Here is an 11,544-nt window from a genome sequence, read left to right on the forward strand (position 1 = left end):
AGGGAGAGGAGGAAGCAGACTCCTCGCTGAGCAGAGAGCCCGATGCGGGGCTCGATCCCAGGACCCTGAGATCATGACCTGAGCCGAAGGCAGAGGCCTAAACCACTGAGCCCCCCGGCCGTCCCACTCTTCTAGTTTCTTAAGGTGAAGGATTAGGTTATTAATTTGAGATATTTGTTCTTTTCGGTACAGGTGTTTACTTTATTTTTCTTTGAAAGATTTTATTTATTTATTTGACGGAGACAAAGACAGTGAGAGGGAGAACACAAGCAGAGGGAGTAGGAGAGGGAGAAGCAGGCTTCCCGCTGAGCAGGGAGCCTGATGTCTTGGTCTTGGGGTCACGAGTTCAAGCCCCAGGTTGGGCGTAGAGATTACATAAATGAATAAAACTTTTAAAAATTTTTTAAAAATTAAAAATTTGAAAAATAAAATAAGTTTCCAATTGTGTTAAAATGTGTAAAACACAAAATTTACCATCTTAACTATCTTAACATGGTATAGTTCCGTGGCATCAAATACACTCCGTGTAGTTTACAGCCATTGCACTATTCATTTCCCAAACTTTCTTGTCGTTCCAGAGTGAAATTCTGGACCCATTAAATGATACTCACCATGTCCTGCCCCACCCGCGGCCTCTGGCAGCACTGATCTCCATTCTGTCTCTGTGTATTAGACTACTCTCTGCAGTTCCGGTGAGTGGACTCATACGGGATCTCTCTTCTTGTGTCTGGATTGCTTTGCATTCCATAATGACTTTAAGGTTCATTCAAATTGTTGTGCGTATCAGAATTCCATTCTTTTTAAAGGCTGAATGAGTCTCCCGTTTGTACATGGGTACATGTCAATGGATACTTGGGTTGTTTCCCATTTCCTTTTTGTAAATTTATTCTCACTCCTAATAAGTGAATTGGCTGAGACTCTGCTCCACTGGCTTCATTGCGGGATCCAGGCTGAATAAATGACCACGATCTAGAACATTCCTGGTCTTCCTCGCTGCGGGAAAGAACTCTGGCAATTAAAGGCTCTCGTAGGAAGATGTCACTTCCTCTTACCTCTCATTGGCCTACACTTGTCACGTGGTCTCACCTGCCCCCAGGGGGCCAGCAGCCAGCCAGCCATGCAGCAGCAGAAGAGGGGGCACAGCTGGCCAGCACTCACTTTGCTGAAAACCATCGTACTTGTCACATTTTCCATCATTTTAATTATTTGGTTTTGTAGTTTTTATTTCCTCTAAATAATGAGTGACATTATTTGGTATTGGTGATTGTTTTCTGCATAAATGATCTGGCATCATGATATGGAATTTTGCTATGATTTCCACAAAATAAAAAATATCCACCTTATCCCAGGTGTACAGGTGTTTGTATCCTAGACCTTGCCTCGTCCAAACCCAAACCTAGGACCGGCACAGTGCACAGACGTCTCCAAGGGTGACATTTCTGACATCGAAAACTTGTGAGTTTTTGCTACCTCAACTTTGAGAACATATGGATCTCTTGAGCTCTTCCCAGCTCAGTGCAGTGGCCGTATCACAGCCAATGAGGCTTATCTGAGGGGCGATTATTGCTAATCGAAAACTTTTCTCAGTTTTTCCCCAGCAATATTTATATAGGAATCTTTTATATTTACAACCCCCCAAATCAATAAAATAACTTTACCAAAATAATATATGGAGTGGGCGCATGGGTGACTTAGTTAAGCATCTAACTGGCTCAGGTGATGATCTCAAGGTCCTGGGATGGAGCAACATGTTGGGTCTCTCCTCAGTGGACCGTCTGCTTCTCCCTCTGCCTCTGCCCTCCCTCCCACCACTCGTGCTCTCTCTCTCTCATATAAATAAGTACAATCTTTAAAAAAATAATGTGTCTGGAGCGCCTGGGTGGCTCCGTGGGTTAAAGCCTCTGCCTTCGGCTCAGGTCATGATCTCAGGGTCCTGGGATCGAGCCCCGCATCTCGATCAGCGGGGATCCTGCTTCCCCGTCTCTCTGCCTGCCTCTCTGCCTGCTTGTGATCTCTGTCTGTCCAATAAATAAATAAATAATCTCGAAAAAAGAAATAATAATGTGTGGGGAAAACCGAGAGTCACAGCTCAGGAGCGATGGGTAAGTGGCCGCCATCCCAGGAGGACATTCTGCAGGGCCCTGGGGTACGCAGAAGAGTGTTCACGCTCGGGGCAGGGCTGGGGCCGACAGAGGGCGCGCGCCTGCCGTGGGCTCGTGCACAGCCGTGCTCATCCCTGCGTTTGGGAAGGGAAGTGTTTTGCCCTTCACCTTCAATGATATGTAAGTGTTACTCACACAAAGATGTTTTACTGGTTTTTCGTTCTACTGTAATTTTTCCCACTTAAATTGGACTCGCAGCCGCTGTGGCTGTGGGCACTGGCTTCCAGGCTCAGATTGTTGACATTAAATGGAAGAGACCTGCGTGGGAGCCAAGGGTACCCGCGAAGCTCCTAAATGACATTTTTTATATTTAATCCAGCATCGATTCCAGAGCATAGACGGTTAATTTTTTCCCAGACTTTTAAGAAAGCTCTCACGCCCGGCCGCGGTACTGATGGGCACCGTGTGTCTTCGGGTGTCAGATCTGCGGGGTCCCCGTCGTCCCGCATCGCCCGGTGGCTTCCACGCCTGAACACGCGGGAACAAAACCAAAACCCACCATCTTCTGAGAGTCCTGTGTCGTGCCGCGCTGAGAAGCACGGGTCTGAGATGACGTCGGGCCAGAAAGGCGCTTGGATTCCGGACCACTTCTCTGCGGCCTCAAGAGCTGACGGGCACTGAGTGTCCCCCACGGAGCCTCCGGGGTCGTCCCAGCCGCGGGGGGGGGGGGGGGGGGGGGGGGGGTGCCCGGGGGGGGGGGGGGGGCGCCGGGGGGGGGGAGGGGGGGCGGGATTGTCTCCGGACGGGCGCGCGGCTGCCATCTGCTGGAAACTGTCAGAATACAGGCGTTTCGCCACCTCAGCCGCCGCGGCCGTGGGAGACCGCAAACCCTACCTAAAACATACCCTGAGAGTCAACAGAGGAAGGACGTCCGTGAGGTGATGCTCTTGCAGCCATTGTCCTCCCGGCCTGGCCGGGGCCAGTTGCAGAGACAGACGAGGCACTCGGACAGGAGAGGACCGGGTGGAGGGACGTCCCCCAACGCCGAGTCTTCTCAACCCAGAAGTCAAGGTCACGACACGGGCAAGTTCAGTCCATTGCCCCCGTTCTCAGAAGCGGGCAGGGGAGGTGGGTGCGGGATGGAGGTGGACAAGGCCAGTGGCCCAGGGTGCAGAGGGGAAGGCCCGCGCTCCACCTTCCCACACCCCAGACCCACCAGAGACGCGCCTCGCTTCTGCGGGCTCCCCCCAACGTCGCGGCTCTTGTCCCCTCTCCCCTTGGGGGGGGATGGAGCCCAGCCGTCCATCAGCACACCCTGCCCCTCTGTGTAGGCTCCTCCTCCAACACCCTCACGCCCCTTTGTGCCCCTCTGGGGACCCTCCTGGCTGTGTGGGTGGGGGTTGCTCCCCAGAAGGCCCTGGAACGAACGCATCAGAACGGGAGGCAGTGAACCAGGCTGGGTTTTGTCAAGACGGTGCGCTTCTGACCTTTGCTCCGGGCCGGACAAGCTGCCCCGGACGGAGACGCCCAGTTTGCATAGGAAAGCAGGAGCGCCACACCCGACTCTTTTCTTTCCTTCCGAGTGAAAAATTCTCCAGTTGCTGGATGTTTAGCTTGTTTCCAATTTTTAAAAAAATTGTTTCCTTTTCCTTTTTTTGTTATTGTGGTAAAATATACACAACGTCCTCCTGACCCTTTGTGAACGTGGAGGTCTGTGGCGTCCCGTCGCGGGGAGAGCACCCCCATCCCTCTCCAGGGCTCTTCTGGTCCTGGCCGGCCTACGTGGTACCTGTTGGACACCGGCTCCAAGGCGTCACCTCCTCGGCCCCTGCGATCAGCCTTCCGCTTCCTGCCCCTGTAGTGCTGGCTGCGGACCTAGTGGAGTCACGCGCTGTCCGTCTTTGCGACTGCCTCATCTCCCCGAGCACAGCGTCTTCAGGGTTTGCCCATGTTTACACAAGGCAGAATGTTCTTCCCGGCAAAGGCTGACAGCGTTCCCCCGTGTGGTCTTCCCGCGCCCCCACCCCCGTGTGGTCTTCCCGCGCCGCCTCCCCCCCCCCATTCACCAGTCCAGGGACCTGGTATCTCTCCCGCCCCTCGGCTCCTGCGAACATCGCCGCTAGGACCGCAGCGTGCAGATGCCGTTTCCGGTCTCTGGGGTCCCTTCCCGCGAGTGGCATTGCTGGGTCGTCTGGGATCACGTGACTGACAGCTCGAGGAAGGGCCCTGCTGTTCCCCCGGGGGTGACCTTTTGCTCCCAGCAGCAGGGCCCGAGGGGGTCACCTATAAGGGGTTACATATAAGACGACATGATCTGCAAACAGAGACAAGTTTACTTCCTCCTTTCCGAAGGGGACGCCCTTTATTTCTTTTTCTTGTCCAGTTGCTCTGGCTGGAATTTCTCATACTACAGGAAAGAGAAGTGGTATGAGCAGATGTCCCTGTTCTATTCCGATCTTAGAGGAAAAGCTTTCCGTGTTTCGCCAGTGACTATGAGGCTTGTTATGGATTTTTCAACTGTGGTTTTTGTCATGTCGAGATAGTTTGCTTCCACTCCCAGTTCACTGAGTGTTTTTATCATGAAGGAGCGCTGAACTTTTTTTGGCTGCTGCTTGCCTCTGAGTCGGCGGGACGGCGGGACAGCCGTGCGGGCGTCTCCTTACCGCGCGACCGTCTTTCATCCCACCCTGCGGAACCCCTTGGAGCATCTCTTTCCGGGCAAGCTAATGGTCATGAGCTCCCTCCACGCTTGTGCACGTGGGACTGTCTTAATTTCGCCCTCACTCTTGAAGGACAGTTTTGGTGGAAATAGGATTCTTCGTTGACACTTTTTTTTTCTTTTGAGCACTTGGGCTATAGAAGCCAGGTGCCTTCTGGCCTCCACATTTTCTGATGAGAAAGAAATCCACCCATCGTCTGACTGAGGACCCTTGGATGCTACGAGCAGCTTCTCTCCTGCTGCTTTCAAAATTCTTTCTATTTTGTTTTGAAGGTTTGATCACACTGTCTCGGTGTAGGTCTCTTTGAGTTCACCTTAACTTGGAGGTCACTGAGCCTCTTGGATGTTTATATTTACGTCTGTATTTTATATATATATCTCATATATATACAGGAAATATATATATTATGTTTATATTTATATTTACGGCTTTCATCAAATCTGGGAAATTTAAGCCTTAACTTCTCCAGCTGCGCTCCGTCTCTTTCCCCCGCTCTTCTCCTTCTGGGACCCCTGATGCACATGTTGGTGGTGTCACAAGTCCCTCGGGCTCTGTTCACTTCAATCTTTTTTTTTCTTCAGTTCTTGAGGGTTGATCATTTCTACTGTCCTGTGGTCGTGTTCGCCAGTCCTTTGTTCTGCCGCTCAGGTCTGCCGCTCACCCTCCTCCATGCCGCCTCTGTGCCGAACGGGCGCCGCCTTCGCCTCTGATCTTGCACTTTCTGGCTCCGCGCCTTCTTTTCAGGGTCTCTTTTAGGTTTTCCATCTCTTTGTTGGTCTCGCCGTTTTAGTCACACATCATCTCCTGGACATTCTCCACGTCTTCCTTAAGTCTTTGAGCATCCTTCAGACGATTGTTTTAAAGTCTTTGTTCAGCAGACCTGCTGGGTCTTTCTCCGGAACAGTTTCAGTTGAGCTTTTTTTCTATTGAATGGGCGTGATTTCCTATTTCTTGGTGCGCCCTGTGACTTTTCTGAAGACTAGATATTTGAATCTAATAATGTGGTGACTCTGGAAATCAGACTCTCCTCCTTCCCCAGGGTTTTCTGTGTTATTGTTATTATTATTATTATCTGTCTCTGTGCTAAGGATTAGTGTGAGGGGTAAACAGAAGGTCTGATTTGGTCTTTTCTTAGCCTGTGTGACAGCATGGTCCTGAGACAGGAGCTGAGATGCCCCTGGGACCTGGAGCCCGGAGGAGAGGCTGGGTGGAGGTCAGGCCTCCTTCAGCGCACTCCTGGGCTCTGTCCCGGGCAGCCACAGGTAGTTGCAGGAGCTGAGGGAAAGCTGGAGGCTTACCCCTCCCGCCCCCCACATCCAGGGCTCGTAGGGCCGCCAGCTGCAGGACGGGGACGGGGACAGGGGGAAGCTATGGCAGGGGCTGAATCCAGGGCTCAGCTGGAATTAGCAGAGGCCCTGTAAGCAGCGACAGCTCGTGTGTGCTGAGCCGGGGCGAGGAGCCTGGGAACAGTGCTGTCTCTGGACCCTGGAGGGCATACAGGAAGGGGTGAGTGTTCAGGACATAGGACACCTGAGTCCTGCCTGCCTACGAACCGGTGGGACATGCTACGTGCTGCCAAGCACCCCCCCACACGTGCTGGCACTGTCCCTGAGAACCTCACCCGACGGGCGTGTGCTTGGTGGGCCTACGAAGCCCCCAGCGCACTGATACTCTGATACTCTCCTATCCCCCGTGCCAGGCCCTCTGCCTTCCATGGACAAGGCCCCCACAGGTGCTTGACCCCAGGACTCAGGGGCTCCGCTTCTTGGTCCCTGAACCACGACACCCACGTGTCCCAGGCACTCTGGTCGCTGTCCCTAGCAGTGAAGAATTACCAGCTTCCAGAGCCCTGACAGCAGTATGGTCAGACTTGTGGTCCCCCAAGCTGGGAGGAAGCACATGCTGGGGGCTACTGGGCTGTGGTGCCCGTTCCAGCGGCTGTGGCTGACCAGGGCCCACGGCACGGTCGAAGTGGTCTGGCGGGCCTGATCCACAAGAGCTGGCACAGGCAGCCCCCCATTATGGCGTTGCGAGACCTGGGTGTCCGGCAAGGGGGTGGCGGACAGTAGTGGCTCCCGCACTTGGGCACGCGGTCACAGGCGGGGCTAGGATAGGCCTGGAATTTCTGTTTCGGTGGGTCGAGGGTGGAGCCGAGGACGTGTGGCTTCCCTCCCCTGCCGCCCGGAGGCCCCGGGACCATGCCCGTGTGCTCAGAACTCACGCTGTGAGGAACACTAGCTTATTACAGAGAATCGGGACTTATGGTAAACGTTGTCGACATCCGCTGCCCCAGTGGAAAATGTGATCGCTTGACCGGCTTCCCTACCTGAGCCAGTTCTCGGACCCAGAACCCATGAATCGGAAGACCTCCTCGGTCTCCCCAAGACACTCTGGTGGAGGCAGCAGGACTCTGAGGCCTTTGGTCACGCTGCCCCAGCCACCACGCTGGGCAGGCGGGCCCGAGGGAGCTGGGGCCGCCAGGTCGGATTCGGGGCTGGTGGACCCCAGGGGCCGCCGCGCACCAGCACAGGCCCCGCCAGAGGGGGGAAAGGAAGGGAGTCCGGGTCTGGTCGCACTCACACAGGCTCCCCCTCACTCCTCCCAGTGCGGCACAGAAAGCTTTGCCAAGCCAAGCGTCACAAAGCACTTCCCAGAGGCCATGTTCACCTGTTGTAGGAAACAGCCTCACCCCTGCTCGTCTCTGCCCTGCGAGCCTGGACGCGGTGTGTGATTTATTACACCGGGGCGTGGGGAGGAGGGTCTGAGGCTCCCACCGGTCTTACCTGCTACAGGAAGTCTGTGTTCTGTAGCCCGAGGAGCCACTGAGGGTCCCGCCTGTGGGAGGCCACAGGGCTTGAGACAAGAACCAAGCAGGCCCTGACTTGTGCCTCCTTTAAAGTCTGAATAACCTAACAAAAGGTTTAGGACGGGAAAAGTTGAGCAGCACAGAGAAAGGGTCTGTGCTGTGTGCTGTGCGCTCGCCTACGTGACTTCCCACGCGCTTGCTAAACAACGGAGGACAACTCGGCGGGGGTCAATCGTTCGGTGCCGGTCCTTGCTGCCCTCGCACGGCCCATAAATGACTTTCAGGTTTGCTGTATCAACACAGAACAACTGTACTAGCATCAGCCGTTTGGTGTCACGAGGTCTGCTTACAGCTGAAGGTGAAACTTATTATGGGAGCTCGTGGTTGTTTCACCAGACACAGGTGTACTGCTCCTCCTGTCACTATATATATGGCCTTAGCGCTTTGAATCAAATCCCACTGCTGGCCCCTCCTCAGTGCTCCTCCTGCCCCATCTCTTTGTGTCTTAAGTTCCTTTCACCACCTTACCCTCACGTCCGTGGTCCATTTGTCGTGCCGGCCGCGACTCCCGCCTGTGGTTAAGTATGTCTGTCCCAGCTGTATGTTCCCGGACCGCTGCGGGTCTGCCCGTGGCTCTGTGGATACACTGGACCCTCTGTGAGCAGGACGCCCGGCTCTCACTGAGAGAGCAGAGCCTGACAAGGACCCGGTCACCAGGATTCAGACCCCCTGGGACTCTGTCTGCTGTCCCTGCTCCGGGCAAAAAACGGCAGATGAGCTCTGGTCATGGCCTCGGGGCCAGAGGCTGGGTGCAACCATGCTCAGCCCTGCTTACCCTGCCCCTGGAGGCTTTTCAGGAAACAATCTGGGAAGCTGGGCTCTGGCGGGCGTGAGAGGCACTGTGCGGCCTTGGAGGGAGAGTCCAGCTGCTAAGGCTCACCACCGTGCCTGCCTCTGGAACGCCACCCTTCACAAACAGGCACACTACTCCTGCCCGACGATGGGCCACAGGGGCACAGCCAACGGCAGGGGACAGGAGAGCATGGAGCCCCGGCCTCAGTGGTGCCAGGCGTGAGCGGAGCCCCAAGGGCCCGGCCGAACGACGCGTGGCTGGCCGGACCAGCGACAGGGGCCGAGGCTGTCCCGGAGCAGACCTCCGCCTCGCTGCTGCTCAGTCAGCTTTCTCTGCCCTGAGACATGCGGCCACAGGCTAGTGTCTTCTCCGAGGCCCTGCTGCTCCGCCCCTGGCCGAGCACTGAGCCTGAGGCAGCGGCCCCGACCAGACCCCCACGCACACCCGACCCCAGAACAAAAACGCAAGACAGGACCCACCGGAGGTTGGAATTGCTTTTATTGGGGTGGGCAGTGCAAGCTCACCCGTGGTCAGGTTAGTTCTCTGCCCTCACGGAGGCGGCCAGAACCCCGCTGCTTCACGCGCTGCCGCCTGGGTTAGTGGGACATGCAAAGCTTCGTCAGAGGGTTGAGGCGGGGCGGGGAGCGGGGTGGAAGCCACCAAGGTGGCCCTGGGCCCGGCAGCAGTCTCCCCGGAGACAGGCAGGAAGCCCCCGGGGCGGGGCCACAGGGGGGCAGAGCCCACAGGAGCCCCATCATACCCAGGCTGGCCCCGGGCTGGCGCGCCCGAGAGCTGGGCCGTGGGGAGTCTCCCCGGAGGATCTCCCTCCCACCCCAGATCTGGGGCCCCGGGGCCGGGGTGGGGGAAGGACACTGAAGGCACTTACTGGGGGCTGAGGCCTGGGGTCTTGGGACAGTGTCAGTGGGGGTGGAGGGGGCAGGGTCCACAGCTTGCCAGGGGCCAGCTGGCTCTGCACACCGGACCCTGCTCTTCCCGTGGTGAAGGGGCTTCTCCGGGCAGGCTCGAAGAGACGGCTGACCCAGGACCGCCCGCCCGCCCCGGCAGGGCCCGCTGAGCACGGAGGTCAGTCCCGGAAACAGGAGAGAAAGCTGGTGGTGAGGGCTCTGCCGGTGAGGGGGGCCGCCCCCGCCTCCCCGAGCTGCTAGGACCGGTGTCTGGTGTCAGCGAGCCCAGCGAGCAGGGCCGGCAGAACCGGGCCCTGACAACACCCTCCCTGGAGGCCCAGAAGGGCTGGGCTGGGGGCCTGGCTCGGGACCCTCAAGGCACCTGGCTGGGGCGAGTGGCAGGCAGACAGGAGCAGGAGGCCTGCAGGATGAGGGGGTCCGAGGGGCCCAGCTGGCCCCTCCCCCAGACACAGGCTGTCTGAACAGGAAACAGATACTAACGTATTAGTCTCGTTGGTTCTTTTTGGTTAAAGTTGAGGCACCGCTTGGGAGGAAGACACCTTTAGACACGCAAGACCCAGCACCTGGGCGGGGAACCTGGCCACATGCAGAGCGGGGGGGCGGGGCGCGGGCAGCCGGTCAGGCTGCTGCAGACTCGGGGCCCCCCAGGGAGGGCGTAGCGGCGTAGCGGCGGCCGTAGCCTGAGGAAGAGTAGGAGGATGAAGAGAAGGTCATGGAGAAGCCGGAGCCGGTGGCGTCGAAGCTGCCTCGGCGGGAGCCGGCCCGGGAGCCGGTGCGTGAGCCGGAGCGCGAGCCGGCCGTGGAGCCCGAGCCACTGATGCTGTACGGGCTGTAGTAGCCCTTGGTGGACTGGGCGGCAGCCTCCAGCAGCCGCAGCCCCGTGCCCTCCTCCACCATGCTGCGGTCCAGTGCGTCCTTGTACGAGATCTTCAGCTTGGTCTTGGGGCAGGTGAGGTACTTGGAGTAGGCGCCAACGTCACGCAGCTTCTGGGCGGTGCGGGCGTCCACCATGCCGCGCTGCAGGGCCTCGTCCAGGGGCACGCGGCCCGGGGCGTCGGGCTCGATCAGGCCGCCGGTCAGGTACTGCACCTCCAGGAACCGCTGGCCCGCCTCATAGTACAGCCAGCCCTTCTTCAGGGCCTGCGCGGCTGACATCTTGGTCTTGGTACGCGGGTCCTCGAAGCCGCAGAAGGCCTTCTGCGCCAGGTTGATGCGGTCCACCATGATCTTGTCCACCAGGCCCTTGTTGACGGCGTCCGTGACGGGGAAGCGCTCGCCGGTGCTGGGGTCGAGGATGCCGCCCGTGCAGGCCTGGGCCTCCAGCAGCCGCTGCCCCGTGATGTTGTCCACAAGGCCGCGGTGCATGGCCTCTGTGATGGACACCTTCTCCAGCGTCTCCGTGTCCAGGATGCCGGCCACGGGGCCCGTCTCCTCCGTGGGGTCCGCCCAGGAGGTCACCTGGGTCCTGGAGGGGGCAGGGCTGATGGGGTAGGAGGATGACGACCCCACGGAGGAAGAGCGGGAGCGGAAGCCGCCGGCGTTGCCCGAGAGCATGTCTGCGAACTCCGTGATGGAGAGCGTGCCGGCACGGTACTGGTCCAGCGCCGAGCGGTCGATCAGGTTCCTGGCGATGGCCTCATCGATGTCATACTGGCGGCCGGAGCGGCGGTCGGTGAGCATGGACTTGACCGCGCCGTCCGAGGAGGAGATGGTGACCTCCTCCCACTCGCACTCCTGCTCGGACAACTCCAGGTACGTCTGGTGGTCGATGAGCCCCTTGCGGTAGGCCTCATACACAGACATCTCCTTGCCCGTCTCCGGGTCCACGATGACCACACGGCGCTTGCGCACGGAGGACTTGGAGGACGTCTTCCGCTCCCTCTTCTTCTCCTTCAGCGGCAGCAGGCGCAGCCCCGTGCCGGGGTCCTCCACGCAGCGCTCCATGAGCTGCAGGTACGTCAGGTTCTCCTCCGTGTTGGGGTCGAAGAAGCCCTTGGTGTCGTCACTCGGGTCCGTCAGGATCTCGTTCATCTCCTCGTCGAAGAGGCCGCGCTGGTAGGCCACGTCCACGGGCAGCCGGTGGCTCTCCTCGGGGTCGATGATGCCGCCCGTGGCGATCTGCGCCTCCAGCAGGCGG

General features: G+C 58.0%; 1 protein-coding gene and 1 non-coding gene across 2 annotated transcripts in view; one reads left to right on the top strand and one right to left on the bottom strand.

Moving 5' to 3' along the window:
- Positions 1-1,509: 1,509 nt before the first annotated feature.
- LOC132014681 (U4 spliceosomal RNA) lies at positions 1,510-1,652 on the top strand. Its single transcript, XR_009403339.1, has one exon. It is a non-coding gene; the product is annotated as a U4 spliceosomal RNA (small nuclear RNA).
- A 7,309-nt stretch (positions 1,653-8,961) lies between these two features.
- PLEC (plectin) overlaps positions 8,962-11,544 on the bottom strand; it is a 31,292-nt gene continuing 28,709 nt past the window's right edge. The window contains exon 34 of the mRNA XM_059395331.1: positions 8,962-11,544. This exon is cut by the window's right edge and continues 8 nt beyond it. Within this exon, the coding sequence (XP_059251314.1) occupies positions 10,026-11,544 (1,519 nt within the window). The 3' untranslated portion in view covers positions 8,962-10,025.

The sequence above is a fragment of the Mustela nigripes genome, chromosome 3 (genome assembly GCF_022355385.1).
Source record: "Mustela nigripes isolate SB6536 chromosome 3, MUSNIG.SB6536, whole genome shotgun sequence".
Classification (NCBI taxonomy): Eukaryota; Metazoa; Chordata; class Mammalia; order Carnivora; family Mustelidae; genus Mustela; species Mustela nigripes.